Source organism: Lathamus discolor, chromosome 17 (assembly GCF_037157495.1).
Source record: "Lathamus discolor isolate bLatDis1 chromosome 17, bLatDis1.hap1, whole genome shotgun sequence".
Taxonomy (NCBI): domain Eukaryota; kingdom Metazoa; phylum Chordata; class Aves; order Psittaciformes; family Psittacidae; genus Lathamus; species Lathamus discolor.
Genome location: NC_088900.1, coordinates 4,783,494 through 4,810,422, shown reverse-complemented (window position 1 = coordinate 4,810,422; position 26,929 = coordinate 4,783,494). Strand labels below are relative to the sequence as shown.

At 48.2% G+C, this 26,929-nt stretch overlaps 1 protein-coding gene across 3 annotated transcripts in view; it reads left to right on the top strand.

Moving 5' to 3' along the window:
* Positions 1-241: 241 nt before the first annotated feature.
* Positions 242-26,929, top strand: part of ETS1 (ETS proto-oncogene 1, transcription factor) — a 68,276-nt gene continuing 41,588 nt past the window's right edge. Inside the window, exons 1-3 of one of the 3 annotated variants that reach the window (XM_065696915.1) lie at positions 242-332; positions 6,417-6,499; positions 8,012-8,156. In XM_065696915.1, coding sequence (XP_065552987.1) covers positions 6,428-6,499; positions 8,012-8,156 — 217 coding nt within the window. In that variant the 5' untranslated portion in view covers positions 242-332; positions 6,417-6,427. Of the gene's footprint in view, positions 333-3,780; positions 4,118-6,416; positions 6,500-8,011; positions 8,157-26,929 lie in introns of those variants that run through there. The other 2 variants (XM_065696916.1, XM_065696914.1) reach the window with 2 other exon arrangements.

The window sequence follows — 26,929 nt, the reverse complement described above, 5'->3', positions numbered from 1 at the left end:
AGGCCACAGCACTGGGGGGCCAACAGGAGGCTCTCCCCATACCCACCTCCATCCAACAGCTTTAATCTTTCCACTGCCATGCCATCTGCCAGAGGTGGATTTTCCTGGCTGGCGATGGCTCCAGTGTGGAGCTTGCCTTTCCCACCGCCCTGGATGCGGAGCTGACCACTCCCCCTCCCTTTGAATAGGCGGCCCTGCTGCAAACACTATGGTATTTCCATCCTCTCCAGCTCCAGCGCAGAGGATAACACCAGGTAGTTGGAAAGAGATCGGAGACAAGTGTGGGAAGCTGTGGAGGACATAAACTTTCCCCCTGATCTTTCAGCTAAGTCGTAAGTGGCGGTGGGAGAGAATCTCTTTAAGCTCTTTTGTGGGTTGTAGGTACCTGGGTTTGTTTTCAGGACAGCTAAGACTTATTTTGCTGGTGATTTACTCTCTCCATTTCCAGTTTCACCCAGCAACTGATTCATGTGTTTGTTAGGAGTACTGCAGGAGCTTCTGAAAATGTCTGAGCTGATGGTTCCCTTTAAAAATCCCTCATCTTTTTATGTATATAGAGTCTATAAATTGTATATGTATGTTTAAGCAAACATTATTATTTTCCTCATCTAGAAGGCTGTGCCTTGGCATTATTACCGTGGATTAGATGTGCAGCTCCTTTCATGTTTCCAGTTGCACTTTGATTTGAATGGGGGTTGGTTTGTTTTCCTTGCTAGGCAGGGGGAGAAGCGAAGTCGGGTGCTCACTCGACTCCCTCCAGCCCTATGCACAGATAGATAGGGAAGGTGTAGCCCCTCAAACTGGGACTGATTCCTACCTTTGCGGGGGGGATGCTTGTAAGGGGTTTGCTGCCGCATCTCAGCATGTTTTCCATAGCAATGCCAGCCCCCAAAGGGCAGAAAGTGCCACAGGTGCCAGCATTTGCTTTTGGGAGGAACTGGAGCCCTAAGTGTGACAGCCACAGGGATGTGCTGCTGTGCTGCTGCCATTCCTTGGGAAGGGCACGATCCTGCCCCGCTCATCCAGCCAAAAAGAGCCGGTGGGAACTGTGAGTCCCTGAGGAGCACAGCCAAGGCCTTCACCCTTCTCATTAGCCTCTAAATCATTGCTTTGCATGTGGCCACTCATTTGGTAGCACAATTACCCTGAACTTCCCATCCTGTGCTGTCAACTGACACCTTTGGGGCTGTGGGCTGGGTCCAGAGTGGTTTCCTGCTTACAGGCTATTCCTGATGCCTCTAATTTGGGTGGGTTTTAAGCTTTCCCCTGCCTGCCATGTAAACTATTTTCTGCTGGGCCATAATCCCTGACCCTTTGCCATGGGGCAGTTTGGGCTCTCCTTGCTGGGTCATATCCTTCCCTGATGCAAGGGATCCATTGCTAAGCAGCAGGAAACTTATCCTGCTCTTCCCCCCCTTTGCTTTGCCCCAGCTGAGGAGCTGGCTCATGATGTTGTGCTGCAAGACTGTTATTTCACAGAGGGACATTCACGAGTGAAATAACAGATGACCTAATTAACCCCCCCCACACACACCCATTCACATCTTCCTGCAATTGCAAGTAGGTGTTATGATCCAAGAGAGAGCAGCAGGATTTAATGGCAACAGCTTCTCTGGTGGAGTCTCCCACCTAAACCCCCCTCCTTGCCATAGTCCGCACTATCAGCTCACTATGGATGTGGTGGTGCTGTTGATGGTGGTGTTATTTGAGCTTAGTTATAAAATAGCAGCCAAGTAATAGATTAATGAGCAGGGTAAAGGAAAATAGAGAGCAAAAAGATTTTTACTACCAAGCACAGAGAACAAGGGCTTGTGGGCACATGTGTATGTGGGACTGGTCCAAAGTTTAACTGTCATGGCACCATCTCATGACCACTGTCGTCCATCCTGGCTAGATTTTGTGCACCCAAATGGGAAGGCACCTAAAGTACCATCATACCTCCTTCAGATCTGACAGCTACTGAGGAAAGGAAGAGCCCAGCATTAAAGCAGTGAGTGGGGTGCTGACAGGTAGCCCGCTCTATCCCTGCTACCTGCACCATCCCCAGAAACAGTGTGGACAACCTCCTTATGGCAATGCTAATCTGAATGCAATCAGTGCTGTGTAGTTAAGAGAGTGGCTGAGGAGCTCTGATACTCACCTTTCACCCTCACTTTCTCCCTATGACCTTAGCCAAGTCGTTTCTTCTCATGGCGTATTTACGGAGGGTGCAGAAGAGTAATCACTATATTGCTGTCTTTACCATAGCGTCACTATTTACTGCCCTGCCTGGTTTGCTTTCAGTAAATCAGGTGTTACCTTTGAGAACACTTCAAAGTTTTAAAATCATAAGTGTGGGACCCCCTGGTATGAAACAGAGGTGGGGGACTGCAAATCTGTTAAAAAGCATGGGTTGTAAAGAGGCCGCAAGAGAAGAATGCTCATTTCTATTCCTCGTATCCCCAATTTAGGGATGCTTCTTTTATTTTAAGCTGGTTTGATGTTTTGATGAATTTGATGAGTTTGATGAATTGAATGAGGTTTTTAACATGCCAACAGATCAACAAACACTCTTTCCCCTGAGGATTGAATTGGCAGGCGGCCTGGAAAGTGCCAGGATTTCAAGGGTTAAAGCCTTGCGGAAGGATGTCATTTCCAACCCCCCTAAAGATGATAAATTATTACTTGATGTAAAAATAAAGTGGCTATCACTAAGCAGCTTTGGGTCAGGGAGCTGCCAGCGCAGCCGCCCAGGGAGGATGTTCATGTTGAAAGTGCTGCTTCTCATTCTTAAAGTCTTGATTCACCTTCTTGAAGTCAGAAATATATTTGATGGGGTTGCTAATGCTTCCCATCTAATCCTATGGAAAGGGAATCTTGTTGGTTTATTGGGAGGGAGAAGGGCGCCCAAAAGCTGTTTTGCTGCTGCCCCAGTTGTACCACCCTGCAGTGATACCCTTATTTTCTGGTTGGCTTTGAGATGTGGGATGGGCAGAAGCTGAGTGTTGAAACTGGGGAGCAATCTGAGCCACAGGATTTTACAACATAGAGGAGACCCGTTACAGAACACTAAACTGGGCAAGAGAGATGGAGCTTCTAGCCTTGAGTCTGCAACAGCGAAGTTATTGTGGTCTCACTCCCCTTTCCTCATCCTTAAAACAACATAAGGCACTATATGAGAATACTGTTAAGGGTCTTTATATATCCAGTAGACAAAGTTTGCTTTGCTTTAATACATGTTTTTAATTTCTTCCTAACTTCTGCATGGGGGTGTGTGTCAGTCAGCAGGATAAACGCTTCTCCCTTTTCAAGCTAAGCTTGGTAATTTGTTTAAAAAATAGATATATCTCTTGTAAAAGAGAAGGGAAGGATGTCGAAATGAAATTAAAAATTTAATTTGGTTTAGAAATGGCCCAAGAGTCTAATAGCTTTGGCTGGTACTTGATCAGGTCCCAAAATAAATGCTGCTTCTCCCACACATGTTTTCACAATAAGGCAGGAATAATAAGAGCAAACAATAAGTCTGAAGTCAAGCTGTTAAGTCATTAAGGATTTTACCAAATGGCTCTGATTCCCCTCTATTTATTAGCAGCTCTCAGCAAGCTGTGGATCTTGATTATCTTGGTGTCAATCTGCAGTGATTTCCTTAATATCAGCCAAGTTACCTGCCATGAAGAGAGCTATCATTGAATTTAGTTCAGCTGCAAGCTCCTGAGTGGTCATTAGAGCTATCTAATGGTGGCCAAGGGGAGGAGAGCAACTATTTAGGCTCTTATTAGAGGAAGCTAAAGAGAAGAAAAATATCACTCAAACATCAGGGAAACTTGCTGACAGTGAGAGATGTATTGGGCTGTGAAGTAGTTTCCTATGGGAAGTGGTGGAAGTTCTGTTAAAATTAGCCTGGACAAAGCACAGCGGAGCTCCCTTTCTGCTGTCATCTTGCCTCCTGGTGCTGGCCTTGCATACCTGCTTTTTCCAGAGCACAATTATTTTGTGCCTAGAATCTGCTCGCCTGCCTTTTTCTAGCAGGGCTTGTCTTCCAGGCCCTTTTCACAGCCTAAAGCCTGTGTCTCTCTGCTGTTTAACTGTCATCACCCACAAAACCTGAAGCAGGCTGGAGGACTGATTCATCTTGTGTGTAAGTTGGGCTTGTCTCAGACAGTGCTGCAAATGGTTGCAGAGGCTTGCATTGTATTTCTGATCCCTACTTGTGCTTTTTAACAGTACAGCTTGCAGGGGAAGAGAAACCCAAAAGCAAGCTGTCCTTGCTATGAAACTATTGGAGCTGCTGCCTAGAGATGGTAATTCCCCCTGTTCAGGGCTCGGGAGGAGGTTGTGGGTGCTGCTTTACAACTCTTACAATCTTAATGGAATTACAGAATGGAATCGCAGGATGTCAGTTTAAAGCCATTCCCCCTTCCCCTGTTCCTACGTGACCTTTGCCAGGAGCCCCTCTCCAGGTTTCTTGTAGCCCCCTTTAGACAGTGTGAGACCATTTTAGTGGTGCTCTTTATTGCAGGAAGCCTTTCCCAGGTGTCAGGGTGGGTTTAGTGCTTCTCCTGTCACATGTTGCTTCGTGCACCAACGTGTGGCTTTTTGCTGGAAGGTTCAGCTGCACCCTGAGAAAGATGCAAACACCACTCAGCAAGGCATGAAAGTGCTTCTCAAGAACTGGTGTGACTTTGGTGTCTTGATCAAAGGGAAAAAAACAGCCAACAAACCCCAACTGCCTATTGCACAAGCTGCAAAGCAGGAAAAAGCTGCTGGTGGGGGCTGCTGGTTTAACTGCTGTTTTAATGCTGCAACTCCTTACTCTCAGATACGTGTGTGGCATTGAAATAGGTGAATGAGCCTGGAGATTTCTCTGTTTCTCTTCTGCAGTGTCTGCCTTGTTTTGGTGCAGTTTGGCAGCGTTAGTCTCTAGAGCAAGAGGGAAATCGTTTCATGTTTGTATGAGGTGATTTACACTGGTTAAGCTTAGGATCAGGGGACAGGTGTGTGATGGACTGGGACTGAGTCTTGGTCTTAGTTGAGTTGCAAAAGTGGGCTCCAAGCACCTTCTTTACTCTACCAAGCTGCTGGATGCTGCAGATGCAACTAGATTTAGAGCAAATGTGTTTTAACACCTCCTTAGAGCAGGCTGGTAGGGTGTGCACAGATGCTGAGATTAGTTAAGGCTTTTCAGCCACAGTAACTTGTGATATGGTTGGTTTTTGCTCTAAGTGCAAAGAGAACCAGACTGGGTGATAGGGCAGGAGTTAGCAGTAACAAGCAGGAAATGATGATAATAATTTCATACACATACACATGCAGGTGTTTCACATTTGGCCATTAGTCACGGAGCACGGTGGGAGCTGCTCTCTGGAGTCCCAGTTTGCTGAAGCAGTGAGTGTGGCACAGCTGAGGCAGGCTCTGCCATTTGCAGGGCGTTTGCTAACCCCAGAGGCTCTGCAGGAATCAAAAGGGACCTGTTTTGGGGCTGTTGTGTTCTCAGAGATGTTAAAGCAGTGGCAGCTCTTCCATATCGCAGGTTATGCCATGTATCAGCATGATTAAAATAGCTGTTCCCTTTGGCTCCAGGTCATATCCTTCTGAGCCCAGGCTACTCCCTCTTGACTCTTTCCTCCCAGCCATATTCACCAAAACGCAAAAAGTGCATTGGCCCTGCATTTTACACTGCATTTAAAGGAGAAGGGGGATAAACATCTGCGTACTTGAAAAGAGAGCCAGTGGGCACCTCCTTCATCTCAGCTACAGAAACAAGCTGGTGGGTGATTGAAAATCACATCTAATGAAGAGCATCGGTAGAAGGACTCACTCAGAGGAGCACATCCCATCCTAGGAATGACATGTGAAGCTGTGACATGCTCCCGTGAGCTGAGATGGCTGCTTAGTGCACTCAGGAATACACCTCAGCAATGCAAGGGCGAGCTTTAGATATCGCAATGTAAGCTAACGTAGGAAAACAGGAGAAGTCTCTTTTAGACAGTGAAGTCCTTTGTGAAACAGACTGGTTTTGAGTAAACTTTTACAGGAAAGGTGTTGATCTCAACAAACTGGTTTGCCTTTTTTTATATATTATCTCAAAAGAAAAAAATGGCAACAATTCCCCACTGATTCCACAGCAAAGGAAATATGATCTCATCTTCCTTCAGAGCAGCACCATCAGCTTCCAGGTGATAATTCATTCACCATTGTCAGGCTCTCATCAGTTTACACTAATGGATCTGTGTGTTTGCACTGTTGATACAACACATCTAATCACAATATCTGCTATTAATACAGCTATTTTTCCTCTTAACTTTTCCAGCTTAAACTCATTAAGATGACAGCCTGGTCCTAGCTTTATATGTGTGAGAAAGCACAGATTTAGCTGATGCTATCAATCTGTATGCCTTCTGCAGCAGGGCATCTAATGTCTATCTCCATTTCTGCAGGCACCTCCAAGATGATGAGTTACTATATGGACACAACCATCGGCAACCCAGCCCCTTATCCTTTACCTCGCCCTGGAGTGATGGTAAGAAAGGAATTGGGGTTATTTTTCTACCCCTAGCAGTGGGTTTTCTCTCTGGTTGCTGTGACTTTGCTGGCCCATTCGCTGACACAGCTTGGTGTCGACCGCTAAATACTCCAAGGTTTTATGTTGCTCAGAGCAGCGCCCAAACACTGACTGTTTACTCAGAGCTTATCTGAACCTCTCGAGCTTGCAAACCTCCACTGGAAACAGGATCGCCGCATCGGATTTCCTGCGCTTGTGTTTAGAGCAGGACTGTTAGGGGTAACCATTGTCCCAGTGCCTCCGCTCCCCGTGCTGACCTTCACCTGCTGTGGATGAATGGAGTGGGATCAGCACAAAGCAAGTCAGGCTTTGGAAAGGTTTCAGCTGGTTTTCTGGAGCTCTCCTGAACTCCTTTCTGTCTGTGGAGCAGTGGTTATGTATAATATATGTTACATCCAGGGCATGCCTGTGCTGACTGCCTGTGCTGACTGCCAGCAGCTATGGGACAGGTCTGACAGTGCTTCAACCTGTATTTAGAGAAATTAGGCCCTTGTTTAGAGAAATCATATTAATAGACATTTGTCCAAAGAAACGCTGACCAGTGCTAAAGGTACTAGACAAAGTCGGATGAAAGCTGTGACTCTGAGCTGAGACACCAGGCTGCACAAGGGCTTGCTAGAAAGCAAGATTTCCTTCCAAATGAGGAAGAAAAGAGCATGCTGACACGTGGAATATTTCTAACACAGCTCAGAATCTTCCCTTTAAATGGTTCCAAGCATGCATTTGGATTTCAAGTATTGATTGGAGATGAAGGAAATCTGTTTCCCTGCAGGGAAATAATACTAATAATAAATGAAAACAGCCTGAGTTTTATAGTATATGTTATAGTAAAGTATATGTATATATTGTTATCCTCTTATACAAAGACATACTCTTATATGTACCATATATAGTATACATATATACATTTATGTACACATGGTAAATACATATATCAGGTATATACAAACATATACTGTATATATACACACACATATTTCATATGTATAAAATATACATGTATAAAATAAGATTATATCCTGGGATTGTTTTCATATACCCATATATGATAGTGCATATAATACATCTGTTTTGTTCATAAGGTATATATATAACTCTATGCAATAAAAAGAAACGTGTGATGTATAATGACAGTTATAACCTAGCGTTACATGTGTGGGTATATACATGCCTATATCACACATGTAATCAATACATTATAGATACATGATGGATTATGAGTAAGCATATAATAATACAATATAAGATGTAATAATACATAGGTTTATATAAATATGCTGCCGTCCCCTTTATCTTTGTTTCCTCACATTTGTTCATAAAAGGGGCTTTGTAGCCCTGTCAAGACACCGCTCAGCCAAGCGTGTTTGGATGATGCTATTCCTTCTGAGCAAACACTGCTGGCTGAGGGCTTTGTACCTGATTTGTGAGGGGGATGAGGTGCACTGATGCCTTTCTCTCTCCTGCTCCCAGAAGCAAGGTGCTGCCGGACCCTGTGATGATCCCTGGGTGACCTGTGGCTTTCAGTCCACCTGCTGCCAGCCCAGGATATGCTGCCCGCTCTGGGATGAACCTGCCACACAAGAGGTGCCCACCGGCCTGGAGCACTACAGCACAGGTAGGACACCACACCGGGATGGATGTGTGGCACCTTTCCACCCTGTGGGGCTCTGCAGCATGTTTAGGTGAAAACACAAGCCCTAAAGGCCCACCACGCTCTTGTTTGTTGTCCAGCCTGTTCCCCTTGTCTCCTTTATTCTGCCCCAGTCCTGACTTCATTTATTGCCATAGGGCATCTACCACAGCATCACCAGATCGGCATATGTGTTGCTGGCTGCCAAGGGTCTCCCTCAGTAGACATGGGGCCAGAAAGCAGATATAAACTTTAAAGTTGGTTTAGCTATTGTCCTCCTGTCTGAGAAATGCTGAAGGATCCCTAGTTCCTGCCATAGTGTGGGTGTCCAGCTGGTAAAACCCCCTCCTCTTTTGGGTGGTGATTTTGATGTCCTGTGTGCACCAAATTTGCTTTTATTGACTGCAGCCCTGGTTGCTGCTCCCTCCGGTCTTTACAGACATGGGAAGATACCATGGGAGGCAAGGTGGACATGCTAACATGCTGGTTGCATCTTCAGCGTTTCTCATGGCATTAGTAGGACTGATGTGGCTTTGGAAAGTGGCTTTCATGGAGTGTTGCAAGAAGCTGAGGACTCCCAGGTTTTGTTTCTGCTGTGGCAGTGATTTGGGGTGCCTTGCTCTTAATAGCTCATTGCCTTCCTCCACGGGAGGGTGGTGGCATGATCTTCAGGTAACCACAGCTGGAGATGTGTGGTCATGCTGTGCGGTATGGTTGCAATGTGCAGTTCCCTGACTCGGACTAGAAGCTCGTCTTCTCTAATGTATTCATAGTTTGAAAGTCGTTACAAAATCACTGGTGACTAATTCTTGCCCAGTGCGTTGTTCAACCGGTGAATCTTCAAGCTGAGTTTGCAGTTTGGGCTGCTTCTTGTACAACCAACTTGCAGAGCAGATGTTGGGCAGGCAGCTGGTCCTTCTACCCGTGGGATGGGTGATGAGGCATCAGCAAAGAGCCCTGCTGTATTGCAGCGAGGAGAGGGCTCAGGTATGCCATGGCAGAGAACTGAGTGAAAGAGCTCAAGTTGCACGACTGTGACCTCTGCAAAGCGCCAATATGAAGTTTATGTTTCACTTAAGTCCCACATAAGCCTATCATGAAGCACTTAAATCCCATGTAAGCTTTTGCATGGCATGTGCTGGTCTTCTGTGACTTGTTCCTGGCTTGTTAGTTATGCACATTGGGCCCTTGGGAGGGGAGAAGCCCTGATGTTTCAAGACCTTTTGCAGCTAAAGAGTTCAGCAGAACCAGTGACTGTTGCGGTCAAACGTACGGTTTGAAATCTCTTCTTGGCAAATATTCAGGCATTTGGGGTTTTTTTTCCTCCTTTGGTGAACACTTGTGTGTGAGCAGGAGATGGACGCAGAGCGCTGCGCTTGCGGCTGGAGCAGAACTCTGCTGCCTATTCTCAGCTGTTCTCATTTCAGCTATTTGCTCAACTCCTGTGGGTGACCTCTCTCAGCGTGATGTCAGTTCTGCTCTGATGAAATCTGCCCTTGCAGCATTTGGATTTACTCAAACGTTTTGCAAATCTGTGCCTGGAAAGTTTTTTCCTTGTGTTTTTTCTCCCGCTGCCCTCTCCCCTTTTCTGTGAAAGTGCTCTCTCCAGGGACCGGCATATCTGCAACCCAGATCTTCATTACCCCATGCTGGCTCTGTGAAATTTCTTGTTGCAGGGGCTGGAGCCTGGCTCAAAACACAGTGAAGCCAGCAAAAAAAAAAAGCTGACATTGTCTTTAACAGGTTTCAACCAAACCTTTGGTCCATTGGGGCAGGTAGGACAGGCCTCTGATTCTCTTGCCTAAGAATTACTTTTCAGTTCTTGCTGTTGCAACGCAAGGTTCTCTTTCTCTGATCTCTTTTTTTATACTGTTGTTTCTTCAGTTTCTAATTTTAAATGAGAGGAAACCCTCATTTGTATATACCGCTAGGAACAGTCTTTCATTTCTCCTTTGCGTTTCGGGTGCACATTAAAACCATTTGTCCTCAGTTCTGGTCTACTAGAGGCTATTTTGGTTTTCATGGTCTTGATGTTGGTGAAAGAACCAAGTCAACAAGGAAAATGCAAGTGTGAATATATCCTCTTGTAATAGAAACCCGCAGCATTTCTAAAGGTTTTAGAGCTGCTTGCGTTTAGAGGAGATATTTTGCCTTTGAAGTTCGGGTGAGTTTATTTGCACTGTGCTTGAAGTCCGATAAGATTATTCAGTGATATGGTTAAAGGAAAGCCTGATGTGGCTTTAGCTCGTTGATGAAGATGAGAAGGGGTGGTCAGTTTTGGAGGGTTATTGTTTAATTTGGAAAAGGTATAAAATCAGTTTTATTTGTCAGCTTGCTTCCATGATCTGTGCTGTATATGTTGGGACTATTAATGCCCTGAGAATCAGCCTAAACTGGGTCCACAGCAAGCAAAGGCCACATCCCAGAGGTGATAGAAATAGAACTGGCAAGAAGGGAGCTGCTGCCTATCTATGAAAAGTACCTCTGCTCTTCCACTCCAGTGGGAACAGGAGTATTAAGGACATAGCACCTCACCTGAACCATCTAGTAGACCAAAATTAAGGGTGCCATGTGTCTACCCAAAGCAAAAGGATGCTGAAAGCCACACTTGGCACCATATGTTTAATTCATAAGGTAATAGTATCCTAATGTTACCCTCTGGTACGGTTTTTTTGGCTGATACAAGGTTAGGCATAAACTGGAGTGGAGAAAGAGATTTGATTGTGATATTGTAAGCTCAGCATGGACATAGTCCTGGCTGCGCTGCTTTTTTGAGCCAAGGCCACTTTGACAACCCCTTTCCCTCTGGGCAGGTCTGTTTTCTTTAGTGATAGGAGAGATAAAACTGTTGTTAATGGCAAGCAAGGAATGAAGTGACTCTGGCTGAAGAATTTTTCCTGTTGTATTGAATTAGCAGGCTTGGACTGAAGGTGCTCCCAGGCTTTTGGACACTACAGGGAGTTATCCTGCTTTCACTGAGGCAAATGGGATCAGCTTTGGGATTTGCAAGGCAAGAAATTAAAATGAAATTAAAGCCTTTTCTAGAGGAGAAATCAGAGATGCAGGTCTGATGCCTCTGTGAAAGCAGTCCAGCTGATTTAGGTTAGGCTGCCTGCACCAAGACACTGTTAGAAATAAAAGGGGTCGCCTTAGGCTCATCCGCAACACCCAGCGACACTCAGGCCAGTGCTATGGGAGACCAGCCTCACCCAATCCATTGCTGATTCTGTCTGAACATATTAGCTTAATGCCACCTCTAAACCCACAATATCTGGGGTTTGTTAGCTTTGAGGGTGGTATGTCCCTGCATCTGACCCACTGGTGCTTCATGGACATCAGGTCCCTGCAGCCATAGTGGTGTTGTGATGGGTTTGGCAGGAAGGCAAAGCCTTTGTAGCTGGAGCAGTGCTGCCCTGCTCTGTGCCCATGCAGACAAGATAGGGATGGTCTCACCCTGCTGACTCTGGCTGTGATTTTCCTTCAGTCCCAGCACTTAGCTCTGCCTGGACTGCAAGCAGGAGTCCCACGGGGACCACATGCATCCATGGTGAACTCTCCCTGCTTTTCCCCCTCCTTTGCAGGCACGAGACCTGGTGGAGATCCCCGGAGGAAAGCTCTTTCTGTGAGCACTTTCTGGGCCATCTTCCAGGCCCACGCTCAGAGGAAGGGGGTTTGGGGAGGAGAAGAGAGGAGGGGGAAGGTGAAAGCTGACCAGGCTCGGCCCGATGGCTTCTCCAGCTGCAGCACATTTTCCAAGAGGAGCTTTTTTTCTTTTTTTTTTTCCTTAAAAAAAGAGAAAAAAAAAGAAAAAAAAAATCTGCATTTTTTCATGTCCTTTTATCCTATTTTTAACTGCGGCCTCCTTCCTTTTCTCAGCCTCCTCCAACACTTCCCCCCTCCCCTGTGCTGCTGCTGCTGCCTCCTCCGCAGGCTCTCCGCTGAGATGAATGGTCTTTCCACAGGGCACGCACATCTGCTTGTGGATCCAGAGCTAGCAGGACTTCTCCTGGACTGGCCAGCCTGTCCTCTCCCTCCTCAATAAACGAGGAGTGGGAAAGGGAGGACGTGGAGGAAGATGAAGGGAAACAGAACAGGGGGAGCATGAAAGGGGTGAGGCACCGTGGGGAGGGATGAGCGAGGTGATGGATGCGAATTCATTTCAGTGCTGCTGCCCAACCTGCTGATGGTCATCCCCACATCTGCAGTTCTCCCTGCCTGTTTGCTGTAGCCCAGGGGGTGAAGGAGCCCTTTCTACCGGGCTCTGTTGTCATCTTCTGGCTGCTGAGATGAGGTCCGCCAGTTTGTAGCCTGGTTGGAATGGATATTCTTTAGCCTTTATTCTTTGTGGCAGCCTTTGTTTCATTGACTCCAGTTAAACACATGTCACACCTAGTGTGCTTGCTGAAGGACACATAACTTTCTCCATTAAGAGCATTTAATTCATTCTGTTGGTGGAGAGAAAAGGCATCTTGTGAATGAGTTGCAAAGCCATGGTGTCTTTTGCAAGAGCCCTGTGAAAGGATGCTGGTTTGCTCTTCAGGTCAGTGGGACTCAGTATGGTTTTTGTGGATCCCAGTTGTTTCACAAGTGAGGAAAACACATGCAGGCCACCCTGTGATACCTCATGATGCTCCCTCTGCACCCGCTGCTGTAACCTGCTGCAAGTCATCCCTTGAAGAGGTTGATTTGCCCCGAAACAATAGAATGACAAAAATCCAGGCTTTCTCTTTTCCATTTGTTTCCTGCCTCACTCTGGAAAAATCCCTGTCTCGCCTCTCAAGGGCAAACCCCATGGGAGCTCCCTGCATGCTGGGTCATCACCAGAGAATGAGCATGGAGCCCTTTTCCCACTTGAGCTGCAGACTGCTGTCAGCAGGGGCTCAGCTGCCACGCAGGGAGGAACGATTGTGTTGGTCCCCTGGATGAGCCTGGGTGAAAGCAGGAAGGTTGCTGCTTGTTTTCTGGGCGATGCCTCCTGATTTGCTGAGGTCCTCTAGTATAACAGCAAGGTGGGAGCTCAGCAAGAGGTGCGGCACCAGGATCACAGCAACACCGGCAGCTTCCATGTGCCATAGGGAAGGAATAACTTGATATAGAGTCAAGGAAGAAAAGGGACTAAGCAACAGGCTATCCAGGGCTTCTGTGATGCCTTGAGGATCACTGCAGAAGACGATGTGTTTTGGGATGGTCTTGGGGTAGGGTTGCTCCCTCTGTAGGGATGGTGTGATGTGGATGTCCCTGTTTCTTTTTCCATTGGAGGAGGCTATCCTGCACCACCAAATGCTTGCTTCAGACAGGACACACAAAGCACAGCTGCCTTTTCTTTTTGAGCTTTCCCAAACTCATTTGCCTACAGACCCACAAGCACTGAGCACTTGCCTCTGGGGATACCAAGCAGCAGAAAACCCTTTCTAGGAGGTTTGGGTTGCATGTGGCAACCTTGCAGCAGCACATAGCTGGGCTTGGCTACGCAGGCATGGAGCAGAGAGGGCAGCATAACTGAGGCCAGGACAGGGCCCAATGAGTGATGCCAAGAGAGCCATGTCAAGGAGATTTAGACCAGATATGAGGAAGAAGTTCTTCCCTATGCTGAGGTGCTGGCACAGGGTGCCCAGAGAAGCTGTGGCTGCCCCATCCCTGGCAGTGCTCAAGGCCAGGTTGGACACAGGGGCTTGGAGCAAGCTGCTCTAGTGGAAGGTGTCCCTGCCTGTGGCAAGGGGTTGGAGCTGGATGAGCTTTAAGGTCCCTTCCAACCCAAACCTTTCCATGATTCTATATGCAGGGAGGCAGAGGGGAACTCAGGGGGCTGGGACCCTGAAAACAGCCTGTTCCTTTCAGCTCCTGGCAGCCTGAAGCACCTCTCTCTCCCTCCAGATGTTCGCTGTGTTTATAGCTGCTGAAGCAAGAGACTGAACTCTCTCATTAATACATTTCTCTCTCCCTTTCCCTCTCTCTCTCTCTCTCACATTGAAGCCAGAAGTCTCAGCTCAGAGGTTGCAGCTGGAAAGGAGCTGGGGGTGAGGGGTGGGAGAGAGAAGGGAGGTGTATGCAAGCCTCCCATCCCATTCAACTCCCCCTCGCCGCTTTCCTCCCCCCGAATCCTCCCAAAATACACATGCCCCGAAAAAAGAAAAACACTAGCAGATTTTTTATTTCAGAAAGTAAACACTTAGGCCACGGGGGTCTGGAGGTTATGGGAAAAGAGGAAACCATTGGGCTAATCAGGCCGGGACACACTTCCCCTGCTGAAATAAACCAGAAATCATTGCATTACAGGGCGCCGCCGCGGTTAACCCTGGTGCTGCCAACACAGCTGAGCCCGTGGCCTGCCCACGCGTTCCCCCCCATCCCTGGGATTTAGCCAGGGAGAAGCGCTGCTGTGGAAGGGGAGCCAGCGCTCCGCAGTGGCCCTCGGGCATGTCGGTCCTTTGGGAATGAGGCGTTGGGAATATTTTAGTAGGAAATGAAATCTTCTTTTTTTTCCCCCCTATGGTTTATGAGCAATCCTATAGAATTTCATTGTTATTCTTGCCTGAGAACTCTGATGGTTGCAAAGCTCTACAGGGAGGAAATCTTTCTCAGCTTGTATCAGGAGGTAGTTTCTGCAGAGCTTGGGCTGGTTTTAGAGGGCTCTTTTTGTTCTCCTTGCTCCATTTCCATTAGGTGTACAAATGACAAGATCACTCCTTATTTGGCAACAAATCTTCCGGGAAGGAATTTTTCCTGCTCTCTTTTCCTCCTGTGTTTATAGAGCACCCAGCACGTGGGATCTGGCTGTGTGATGGGAGACCCCTGATACTCCTGCAGGACAAAGAATAACCATAGTCCAGGTGTAAGTGAGATAATGGGCCCTTTGTGACAGCTTTACAAAGAGATCTCCATTTACCTTCCCTAAGCCTGGCCTTGGACTTCCCCTGGTCCCTTTCACAGACGGAGTTGTGTACTATAAACAGATGCTCACTACCAGGTCTCACACGTTTTGGGACCGCCACAGCTCTCTGTTTCAGAAAGGCTGGATCACGAAGCACAGATGTTTATTGCTGTAAATGAATACTAGAGGTTGCCCACGGCTGCAAGCCTGGGTCCGTTTGATCAGAGCTCCTCGCTGCGATTGCTGACTCCCTTTACAACCTGCCAGGCTGAGATTTTCGGAGAAGCCCGGATGGGTTTTGCACCCGGCATCTTGTTGCTTTGGAAACCCCAAATCTCAGCGCGATGTCCATGCTGACACGTCTGTGCCGCAGCTCACGGTGGGGCACCAGAGTCCAGTGCTGTCCCACAAGCCTTCCTTCTGCTAGCAGCTTCTGAGAGGGGACATAGCTGAAAGCAAAAGCCAGAAGGGAATGCTTTGTAGCCAAGAGAAAGTGAAGGCTTTACCTCATCTGTTACAGTGCAAGCGCTGGCGGTGAAAGGTGCCGTCACCGGTTCCTTGAGCCATCAGCCCAGCTCTTGCAACATTCCCACCAGGAGGCAAATCCCCAGATAGCCCCCGATAGGGGAGCTGCAGACCTGCTGTGTCCCACCCTGCTATCTCAAGAATGCATTTGAACAGTAGCTGTTTCTGCAGCCTCTGGAGGTTGAGGCTTCAGATGGAAATCAGGCTCGATGGAGACAGTCCCACAGGGCAAATTTCGGAATTTCTGGAGTTGGTGTTCAGCTCAGATAAGCCCTTGAGAGCTCAGATACTTTATCTGAGCCTTATCTGAGCTATTTGCATCACTTCAGTCTGAGAAACAGCGCTGTCAGACATTTGGAGAGGGGGCAAGTCCTATTAGGTTGGTCTGTCTTGTGTTTTCAGTTGTTGTTTCTAATACACAGACACCTCCAAGAGGATTGGAGCATCCTGTGCCCCATGCAGCCTATATGCAGGCTGGATAAATGGAGAGCAGGAAGGAGAAATGACACACTTAGAGCCATACAAGAGTAAGGACAGGATTAGGATGAATATTCCTTGAAAGCCCTGTAAGGGACTGCATCTCTCTGCTCTCTTTCTACAATTGAATAGAAATAAGATGGAGCTGCCCTTGCTATTAACTGTGGATGGAAATGATTCCTTCTTTTCAAAGCAGACCCAGGTCTGAGCTTTCCCAAATGCTTTCTACACCTTCTTTACTACACCCTGTTCTGTGCATGTGGAGTTTCTCACCTTGTCTGGAGCTCCTGGGAGGAAACATGTGGTCCATGTCCTCTTGCTGCTCTCTTAGCATCTCTCAGTTTCGTTCCTGCCTTGCAGCCATCAACTGTTTGAAAGGACTCTGCAGTGCCTGGTCTGTACAACCCAACACCCTCTTCGTATACAGTGGGGTGCTTCATTCACCTGAGCTGTCAGTCCTGGTGGCTCTTCCCCATCATCCATAGTCTTTTCTTATGGAGGAAGGATTCTCAGGGAGAAGAACAGCAGATTTAGGAGATCTTATAGCTGGAATTTGGAAGACCTTGGCTGCATCTCTTAAGAGCAAGTCCACTGGAGTGGGATGCTTAAATCATTCAGAAGGCTGCCTGTGAGCCACCGCATAGCAGTTTCTCACATTGGAGATGCAGATGATTAATTCATTGCACATTTTACTGCGATGCTTAATTCATTGAGGTCAGGCGAGTGGCTGGGAATCCCTGGAGAATGGCGCTGTACGAGGGCTTGATGTTGCACAACAAATGGAATAGAGGCCTTAAGCGAATCCGCACCACAAGCGTGGCCATCCCCTTGAAGCTGCCTCCAGGCTGCTCAACACGTGCTGAAGTTTACACAGCCCACCGGATGGACCTTCCCCTCTGGGACTGTGTATCAATAGGCTCCGGAATAGTTGCAGCGGGTCAATTGTTGGCTCTTTCACAATGGATGGATCACAGTTTCTCTCTCTGCAGCTGGTTCCCGGGAAGGGAGGCTGCCTCTCTGGCAGCAAGCTGAGCTAATGAGGTTGTGTGTGTACATCAGGAACATGGTTTCTCTGCAGAAGAGCCATGGGAGACTTGCAGAGAATGGCTTGCTGGCCTCCAAGTGACTTGAGTGAGGTTGGGATGCATGGGGGAAATTTGCATGTGGGCTTATTTTCAGCATTAAGCTTATGAAGGGAGATTCTCAGCCAGCGTGAGCAGTGTAGGTCCATCCTTTGGAACCTGCCTTCATAAACCTCTGAGCCTGTGCTAGAGGCAGGGCTCCTCTTTTATAGTGCTTTCTTCCCTGTGATGTGAGGGGCGGTTAGGATTCAAGACCAGGATCTAGCCTTTAAACCTGTGGTGAGCCTGCAGGAAAGCATAGCTTCAGCCCGTCCAGTGGGAACACTGCCATCGATTGTGGCAAGGAGAAGCGCGTGGGTGCACACACCGAAAAGCAATATAATAAAGTTCATGAGAGGACTTCCCTTCCTGGAAAGGGAAACGAGGTTGCTGACATGGCATGAGCTGCATGAGCAGGGTGACAAAAACACTTGCAGATACCTGTGCTCCCCATAGCGTAGATGGGATGAAGCAAAAGAAACTGCTGCACCAAAGCAGACGTTTAGTTTCTAAGAAGAGCTGGCCCAAACTGCTTCTCCCTAACTCATCAGCAGCTGTCTTCCAGGAGTCAGAAATGCCTTTCTCCCCTGGTTTGCGTGGTTCACTCTCCACATCCTAAGTTCGAGGGAGGGCAGAGGGCACTTGTTTTGTCCAGACTGATGTCAGCACTGAGGTGCAATAGGAAAAAAGGAGGAGATGCCCCATGGGAGCCTGTTCATGGAAAAATTCTGATTTGGTCAGTTCCAGGCATCTCACAGATGATTTCAACCCAGTTCTGCAGGCTCAGGAGGCACAGCTAATTATGGAAGGTAGTGATGGAAATAAAACTGGCATCTCAGTCCTGCCCTGGACCAGCTCATGGCCACCTTGGGGTATCTGTACCTCCTGTGAAACATCTTCAGAGATGATCAGACCTTCTCTTCCCCTGCTTTGCATCTTGCTTAACCCCAGGAGACCAGATGCTTCCTTTGTCTGGCAGCTTTGGTTGTGTTTCTATCCAGGCAAACAGCTACTACATGGAAGCAGTAGCACGTTTCCTTTGCTTTGCAGTAATCAGACTGACAGGATAACGAGGCAACCCAGTAGCCTGCTTTGCCTTCCACTTGTGCCGAGTTCCAGGCTTGGTGTCAGCTCAGTCCCCTATCTAGATGAAATACGTCTTTTTTTACTTTTTTTCTCGTTGCTGCCAAAAGTGACAGATTGCTCTGCGGAAATCATCAATATTTTGTCAAAATGAAATCCAAACATTTCCAGCCAAAACTCAGCATTTTCTGGTGCTGGCTGTGTTGATGCAAAAACAGATCTCCGTGGGAAATGGCAACAAGGAAAGGAAACAGAGAAATAGGTTATTCTACTCAGCAGAATCCTTCTTTTGACTCTGATTCAGATGAACGTCTTGAGAAGCTGCAAGGCAGAAAGTGGGTGAACCCAAGAGCTTAATCTGGACCACTCATATGTTTATTTAGACCATACTGGTGTAAACAGCCGTGCTCTGTTGACACGTAGAAGGAGCCTGGTCTGTGTAGTTTATGCCACAAAGCATGAGTAAGTACCAATACTCACTCCCTGCTTTCCAATATCATGATGTGATGCTTCACTCGAGCTATAGCTTCAAGCTAAAGGAACTGGTTAAAGTTTTCATCCATCTGCTCTTGCCTCATTGTATGTTGCTCTGTCTTTCTCCCCCGTTACATATGCACCTAGTAAGGCTGTCATTTTGCCTCTGTGCTTAGTGTAGCAGATACTTCCATAATCATCCATCTTCCCCAGTCCCTCCCTGGGGCCTTGCAGCGCTGTATTCAGCAGCTACAGTGGCACCGGACCGCGGTGGCAGGGCTTTCCACTCCACACCCACCTGAAACGAGATGGTTTTATCTGGGCTCTCCCACGCCTGCCAAGCGCATCCCGGCGTTCCCCTCCCGCTCCTCACTTCATTAGCGCCGGAGATGTTTATAAATGGAAGAGATAATATTTTTCGTTTCCAGTTTGGGTTTCCAGGGCAGCCACTTTCTAAAGCACTTAGGAAGTTTAGAGAAGACAAGGTTATATAAACGATTTTTCCCCCCTGGGCTCTTATTAATCAAGTGGCTTGCGGAGCCATTCCCATAGCTTTGGGATCAAGGGCACTAGCTGGGTGAGGGGAGGAGGGAGGTGGTTAACACAAGACATCTTTTTCTTGGCTCCTACCCCTTTTCTTGGTAGGCTTGCGATGAATGAAGTACTCAGACCTGGGGTTTGAAAGCAGATGGAGAGCTGAGCAGCATGCTCCCAGGTGACATTCAAACTGTGTTTTGGGCTGAACTCTTGTATTAGCCCCTTCTAGCCCTTCATGTGAGTCATGTAGCATCTTTAAATGATGATTTACCTAGCCCTGTTGATATGTCCCTGTTGAATTTGATTACTTGATGTAACACGTTTGCATTTCCATTGTTTCAACAGTGATGGGCAATGAGTTGATCCTTGAGCTTCTACAATGAAACCCTATGGATGTGCACACACAAACACACACACACGCTACATGTTATATTTCCTGGCAAGCACTGATGCATTTCTAAAGCTTCCCAGCATTTTCCCACCCAGGCTCCAGCAGCAGCTGCTACCCAGGGTAGCTGTGGGCTTGGAAAACAGGGAAATTTGGAAAACTGCTCCCATTAGAATGAAACCAAGCTCTGCCTCCTCCTCTGTGACCTTCCTCCTACTGTCTTCCCAGTGGGAAATGCTGAGGAATGGGGTCTTTCTCTTTTCCTTGGGTGGATGGAGCTCTGTCTGTAGTGGCAGGTCCAGCTTTCCAAGCGTGGAGCCAAAGATCCACAGGAAATCAGCCCATTAGTCTGTTGACCCACCTTCCCACTATTCCAGTCATGCTCTTTCAGTGTGAAAATAACGATTTAAATAGCCAGAGGTGGAAAATAATGATTTAAAAGGGGGTAAAGGGGATTTTTGCAACTCCTGCTACGAGTAGACTTGGCAGAAGGAAACTGTATTTCTTCCGGGTCTTGGGAGCTTGTGAGTAAAGGTGTTGAACATCTGGAGTGATTTAGCAGTTGCGCGAGGCTGTGCACTGGTGGCGTTGCAAACAGAGCTCACCCTGAAGATCCAGGGTGGGCTGATAGAGGGAAAAGCTGCTCTCCTAGTGTCTGGCTTGAGGTTGCAGGTTGGGCATTGCAGGAGAGCCACATCCTCCTCCTCCAGGGACAGATGATGGTTGTGGTGGCCTCTGAAGCATCGCTCAGGACATTGCAGGAGGCCCCTGTGACGTTTAGTGTGCATGTTGACTTCCTAGAATGAATTTTCACATTGGAAGGACACTCCAGGCATCAGAGGTAGGTTTGGCTCCATCTCACTCATGATGCTAAAACACAAATCAGGCTTCCCAGCAAAAAAGGCAGGTTCATGTCAGCTCATCCACATCTGAGAGCCACAGAAACCTCCTCAAGAAGGTGAACTAACTGGATGGAAAGAGGGTTTGTTAATGGATTACTTTTAATTGCCTTTTTATTTGCCCCATTTTGCAATTCCTTCCCACTTTAAAAGCGCAAAACTAGTTCTAGCTCAGGTGGAATGACGCACCGTTTTCCTTGCTTATTTTCTTTTGCCTCTTTTAACTCAATGAGAAGTTGCGGGGGGAACCCCAAACTGGTTTGCATCAACCCGAAACGTGTTTAGACAAAATCTTTACATCTGCTTTTTTCTTCCAACTCCCAGCAAAGCACAGGCAAAAATAATAACTAAATCAGCTGGGTTTGCAGCTTTTGCTGCAGGCAGTGGGGAAGCTGACAGAGGAGCAAACAGGTTTGTGTGCTGAACCCCTTTGTACCTCAGGATCTCCCTTCCACAGCTTTCTGAACATAATCAAAACCCCTGCACTAAGGGGTGATGATGATGATGGCTGTAGATGGGTGACCAGTGGAGTCGCAGGCCCCTGCTGACCAGCTGTCTCTTCCCCTTCTACACCAGCAAGGCCTTAGGACCTCATCAGGAGCCCCTCATGGGGAGAGAGGCGTGTTATTTAATTAGCTTTACAATGGACTGACTGGGAGGCACGTGGTGGCTCTAATGGAAGGAGATAGATGTCCTTTTAGCTGGGCTAATTGTAAGGAAATAGCAGAGCCTTTGTTCAGCCCCAGCATGTGGCCTGTGATCTCTCAGAGCCCAGGGGCTGCCCGCTTATAATTTTAGACAGATCTATTCAAGCCTGCTCTGTAGCATGGGGCTGAACAAGACGGGTATTGTTGCAGAGCCAGGATCGCCGTCCAAGAAAACCACCCCAAGAAACCCAAACACGTGTAGAGAGGAATATTTCTCTGTCGTTTATTCACTATCGGGCTGCGTTGCCAAGCGCAGACAATTGCAAGTGAGGAGGTTTCCAGTGCCGGGCTCTTTGAACTGCGTATGCAGGCAAATCCTTCATCCCGGGAGGGATATGGTGGGCTCAAGAGGTGCCTCCACCAGCAGAACATATATGGGGAGGGCAGCTTTAGGGCTTTAATTGTTAGTGTGGGTCTCATCCTGTGCTGTGGGCAGTGGGGTGTGTGGGGTAATCATGTCCATCACTGAATTACCTCCATAGACTGGCTGTGCACACCTGAGGTCTCATGGTCATGTTGGGACAGTGGTTGGGCTGGAAGGATCTGGGCTGGTGGATCACTCTCTGTGCTTCCCAGTGTCCTGCATGACAAGAAATGAGAATCCCAGCTCTCTTCCCCGAACTTTCCTTTTAAATCTCTCTCTGTGAGACCCCAGTACAGTCCCCAGCTCCTGAACTTTTCCTTTGGGACTGCTGAACTGATACCCCAGCCCTTTGTGAAGTGAGAAAGTGTTGTTTCATTAAACAGACAGGGTGCAGGCACAAAGGTCTGTGGAAATACTGACCAGGAGTCACACTTCCATCACTTGAACCCCCCTGTCCTGGCCACAGCATTAAACTGAGGGTCACTCACTGCTGTCAAGTGTTTTATTTCCCTATGCTGATCACTTCCACTGGCTGCTGTGTGCAAGTGTGTTTAATGGTGGCTGCTGTTTCTCAGGTTGTGAATTTGTGTTCTAGAGGTTGATGCTGGACAAACCTTCCTTGGGAAGTGCTTGTGTGGCTCTTGGCACCTTCATGAAAAGGAAATGTGGCTGTGACTTGGTATTGAAGCAGTGAGTCTTTTTATTGATGGTGGTGGGTTTTCTGAAGGATTGAAAGAGCATATAAGAGTTATAAGAGAATACTAACACTTGTATGGAGAGAGCTGCTTGATTATCAATGGTCCCACCGCCTTTGCTTCGTAATCCCTCACCTGTGTCCCAGGGAAAGGGATCTCAAAGACCAGCAGAAACCATCAGTAACCTGTCACTAGAGACTGGTGAATGCCAAAGGTGAAGTTGCAAGTACAGAGGTACTGTTTAAGTCTGAGCTGGCTGTTTCTGCTATGAAGGAGGCTGGCCAAGAGACCTGACCAAAGATGAGAGGTCTTCCAGTAAGGTTTGACGTGTATAATCTGCCCGTGCTTAGGAGTAACTGAGAACATCAGGAGTTAAACAGCAAAAATCCTCAGGTTACATTTACCAAGAACTCAGTGCTGTTACTTGAGGAGGAGAGGGAAAACGTACCGAGAGCAAACAGCGCTGCAGAACAGCTTACCAGGATTTTCCAGCCAGCAAGTTATTCCAGCAGGGTAACAAGTGAGTGACAGCACCCCCCGCCACAGAAACTCAAGGCAGAATTACATTGCTGGAGCCCAGCTTAGCTAATCAGGTTATGAATCAGCATGGGACCTCTGGGAAACCAATCGCAGGAGCCACTTGAAGATGCTCAAGCAGCTCTGTGAGGCTGTTGATTGAGGTACCTACAGTGTGTGGACCGGAGCTGTTGTGGGGATGTGTGTGAGCTGGAGTTCTCCCTCCTTGCTGGCCACAAAGATGCTTTTGTGAGCCATCTCTGCTGGGAAGTTAATGAGAGCAGGAGTCGGGGAGGCTCGGAGGCGGCTTCCTCTGCTCGCGCCTGGAGGGCAATCAGAGGATGGTATTGTGACAGAAATGATGTCTCAGGGCTGAGCAGGGCCCTGAAGTCTGGATCTCCACAGGGTGAACAGAAACTTGCTTTTAATGAAGGCAGCAGAGGATGACTCCAGCCCCACAGCAGCAAGGGGACCCCAGAGGCCACAGGCATGCGGGTCATGGAGGAGCCGACGCTTCCGTGATGGTCACAAAGGCTAGATGTGAGAGCAGCCTGCCTTCCCTATGGACAGCACACAGTACGTGCTGACTAACCAGCTCTGCTTCCATGCCCTGTGCTTAGCCAAAAAAGGGAGGCTGTGGTCACCAGGACTACTAATCCAGCCTCCTTTCACCAGCGTAAAACAACTCACCCAAACACTTCCCAGCTATTACAGCGCTTGAAAGAATTTCTCGTATCATTTTAAATTCCAGGAAAGGTATCTCCCTTGGGGAATGGTCATGGCAGCTGCTTGCTCTTTCCTCTCATTGCAGAGGGCCACCTCCACACCCAGAGCCACCTCCCTGCTCTTTCCTTTCTTAGAGTGGTGGCTGCTGCTTTTGCCAACAATGTCCCCGTTACGATAAATGCTTTCATGTCTCCGTTTCTCCCTGGAATTACACGACACTTTCCCCCCCGCCTCCCTTTTGCTCCTGATTTCAGCCTCATGCCCTCTGGATATTGTTTACTTGACAAAACATCAAACTGCAGCCCTGGCCGCTTGCAGTCATTAAAAATCCCATGGCAGTTTTGGGGCAGGCTCCAATTTGGCTAATTGCGTTCTGCCATAAATATCCCCCTGCAGGTTTAATTGGATATGGTGTTCTTCATTTCCTGTCCACAACAGCTGGGCGGTGTTGCTCCGTGTTCTTACGGAGCCCTTGTATTTCACCCCAGAGGTAGCCACGTTTTGGGAGCAGCCGTGCTCGGAAAAGCTCCGTCTCCACACTGCCGATAACACCTAACCCTGAGCCTGGACAATGGGAAAATCCGAGGGAAAGGATAAGCTGTCCCAGCTCTAACATCTGGAGGAGAGCCAACAGCTGTCTGCTGGTAAAAGGGCCATGACAGGAGTGGATTCGGCTATTCCAAAGGGAAAGAGCTGGCCCCGGCTTGGAGAGAGGTCATGGAAGAGCATTCCTGCCCACTGCATGTTCGGAAATCACGGCAAAGGCTGCGGTCTCGTCATACCTTTCCTCGACGTTAAATGAGTGATTATTATTATTCTTTGAAACCAAGGTTAGTCAGCGTCCCTGGAACAATGTGGCATTACTGCCCGTCCTTTCTTTGTTCCAAAGGTTTAAAAACAGCCAGGCTGCATTGTGGAGGGAGGGTAGATGGTTATCTGCCATCAACGGCAAAATCTTTTGGCTGTATTAATGGCTGCAGGGCTGTTCTCCGCAACCCAGCATCCTCCCTCGACAGGAGAGAGCCTGAGTAGATACTAACGTTGAATAACGACGGAATGGAAAAGGAGGGTGAGACTTGGATGTGGAAGAGGAAAGATATTTCAAAAGCCTGTAAGCAGCAAATAAGAACCAGTTGCTGAGGCGAAGTCATGTTTGGCAGGTCTTGGACTCCAAATGGTCACATCCCAGCTGAAGAAACTAATCAATGGATTCCTTCCATGCCTTCTGTGAACACTGAGCCATTGAGCGGCTCAGCTGGAGTTCAGAGCCAGGGCTTTCATGTTGCAGGCTCTGAAGTGAACACAAATTAAGGACGGAGTCGAGTTCGAAGGAGAGATTCAGCTGCCCTGGGAGGAAATCTCTGTCCGCAGCCTCTCTGTTCTTTTCCTCCACTTTGGGGTTTTTACCCTGGTGCTACTCTTGGCAGCAGTTCCAGTTTCCCCACATGTAGGGGCTGCCGTACATCGCACAAGCAAACTGCAACAGGAGTCTGGGGGAGTGTGGAAGGGGGGTGAGGCTGGGGAGTGGAGAAGCTCAAAGCCTTGCCGCAGCCATGCTGCACCAAGCTGTGGCTTAGTGTCATCGGCTTTGCAAGATCAGGGCTGAGACGGGATGCCAAGAACGTGTGCATCTTCCCTAATAAAAAACACACAAGATGGGAGAAAGATCTTTATTAGAGCCTTTGTTCTGGTCCAGAAGAGAAGGAACGCCTTCACAGGTGCACTGGAGTTCACCCAGCCCTTAAGACCATAAAGCGCTCAGGCAAATGTGTCAGCCCACAGGAGCAAGGCTAAAAGCACAGATGCAGAGGAGCCGCTGCCTCCTCTGGTGCCCATCACCAGCTCCATCCCTGCTTACAGGAGCCTTGAATGGGGGATGGACAGCACATCCCCATCAGCACCCACTCAGACAAGCCACAGTGACCTCGCTGTGTGCCTCCTGTTTCAGTCTGGGGCTTGTGGTTTGCTGCAGGAGGCTGCTCGCTCTGAGCGGGTGGATTATTGAGAGGGGGGAGCGCTGGGGTCACTTCAATACGGTTGGGACCGCAGGTGCTTGCTGATGGCAGCTGTGTAAACCGGCCCTGCACGCACGCTCCCATACTCGCCCGGGATGTTTGCAGCGCGCAGAGAGAAGTGTAGGAAGGGGAAGATTGTCAGGCTGTGATAACTGCATCAGGTTTCCCTTCCCAAGCCTGCTCTGGAAGGGATCATACAGAAAGGCAGCTGTTTCTCCTGAATCCCCTTTTGCTTTTCGACTGGAAGCGTTCTGCATAATCTCCTCTCAATAGCTGCTTCCTTCAATCATTGCTGTCCATCCCCTGTGGGAAAAGAAACCCAAAATGAAGGTCAGGTGCACACACATGATCCTGTTTGGGGAGAGGCAATAGGGACCAAATTTTATCCTTTACATCCATCCCCTTTTCACTTCCAGATTTCCAGGTTCATTCCTGTGGTAGGTTTCAAACCAAGGACCCACCACCCAAGGTTTCACACCTCGTCCTCTGCCTGAGTACAGCTCAGGTTCTCCAATGCACATGGGAATCACTGGAGAGAGGGCTTATATTGGTCACAGAGCGAACTGCTGCTCCTATTGCCCTTCTGCAGGAATAGGTTGCCCATAATTGAGCTGCCAAGCCAAAATTGCCTGTGCAGTTGGAAATGCAAGTGCTTGGCAATGGGCGAGGTACCTGATGGGCTGGAGCTAAGTGCCTGCCCTGCTTAGTTAGCTCTGAGTAAAATCTGCCTTGGTAAAACTGGCTGCTTGTGCGAGCCAGAATCAGGCTCTTGATTCCTGGCCCTGGCACCTCGCAGCTTCTTTTAGTTACACAAGTTTTCCTTCTATAAACATGCCTCAGGCAACTGTGAAAGCTAGAAATAATCCTGAGCTCCAACGTTTGCATCTGCAGCTCATCTCTCGGTGCGTTTTAAGGTTTCACTGCAGGCAGGACCCTGGTTCATCCCATGGCTTAGCAGGCAGCCTTGAGCCCCAGCGCTGGCTGGTATGGCTGCCCCATCGCAGCCGGGATGCTCATCTAAGGCCATCTCTGCCAGTGTGTTGGAGGCTGTTGAGACTTTCGGAGTGAGAGAACCACAAAAGCTGGTTGCTAATCACTTTTTTTTTAACACTCGTACCGGTAAATTGAAGTCTGTGAGTCATAATCTCCCTCCTGCTCTGCCGTTTGTGGTCTGAAGTTTGTGCTCCCTAAATACAATAAAACATATTTCATGTGAAAAACGATATTCTTCTGCTAACTTCATGCCATGCTGGCGTGACACCCATCTTGCATCTTCAAGATGCTTTTTATCCAGACCGTTCCCAAGCCATTTCGGCCTCCAATCTGTACAGAGCACACCCGTGAACAGCCACCATCGGTG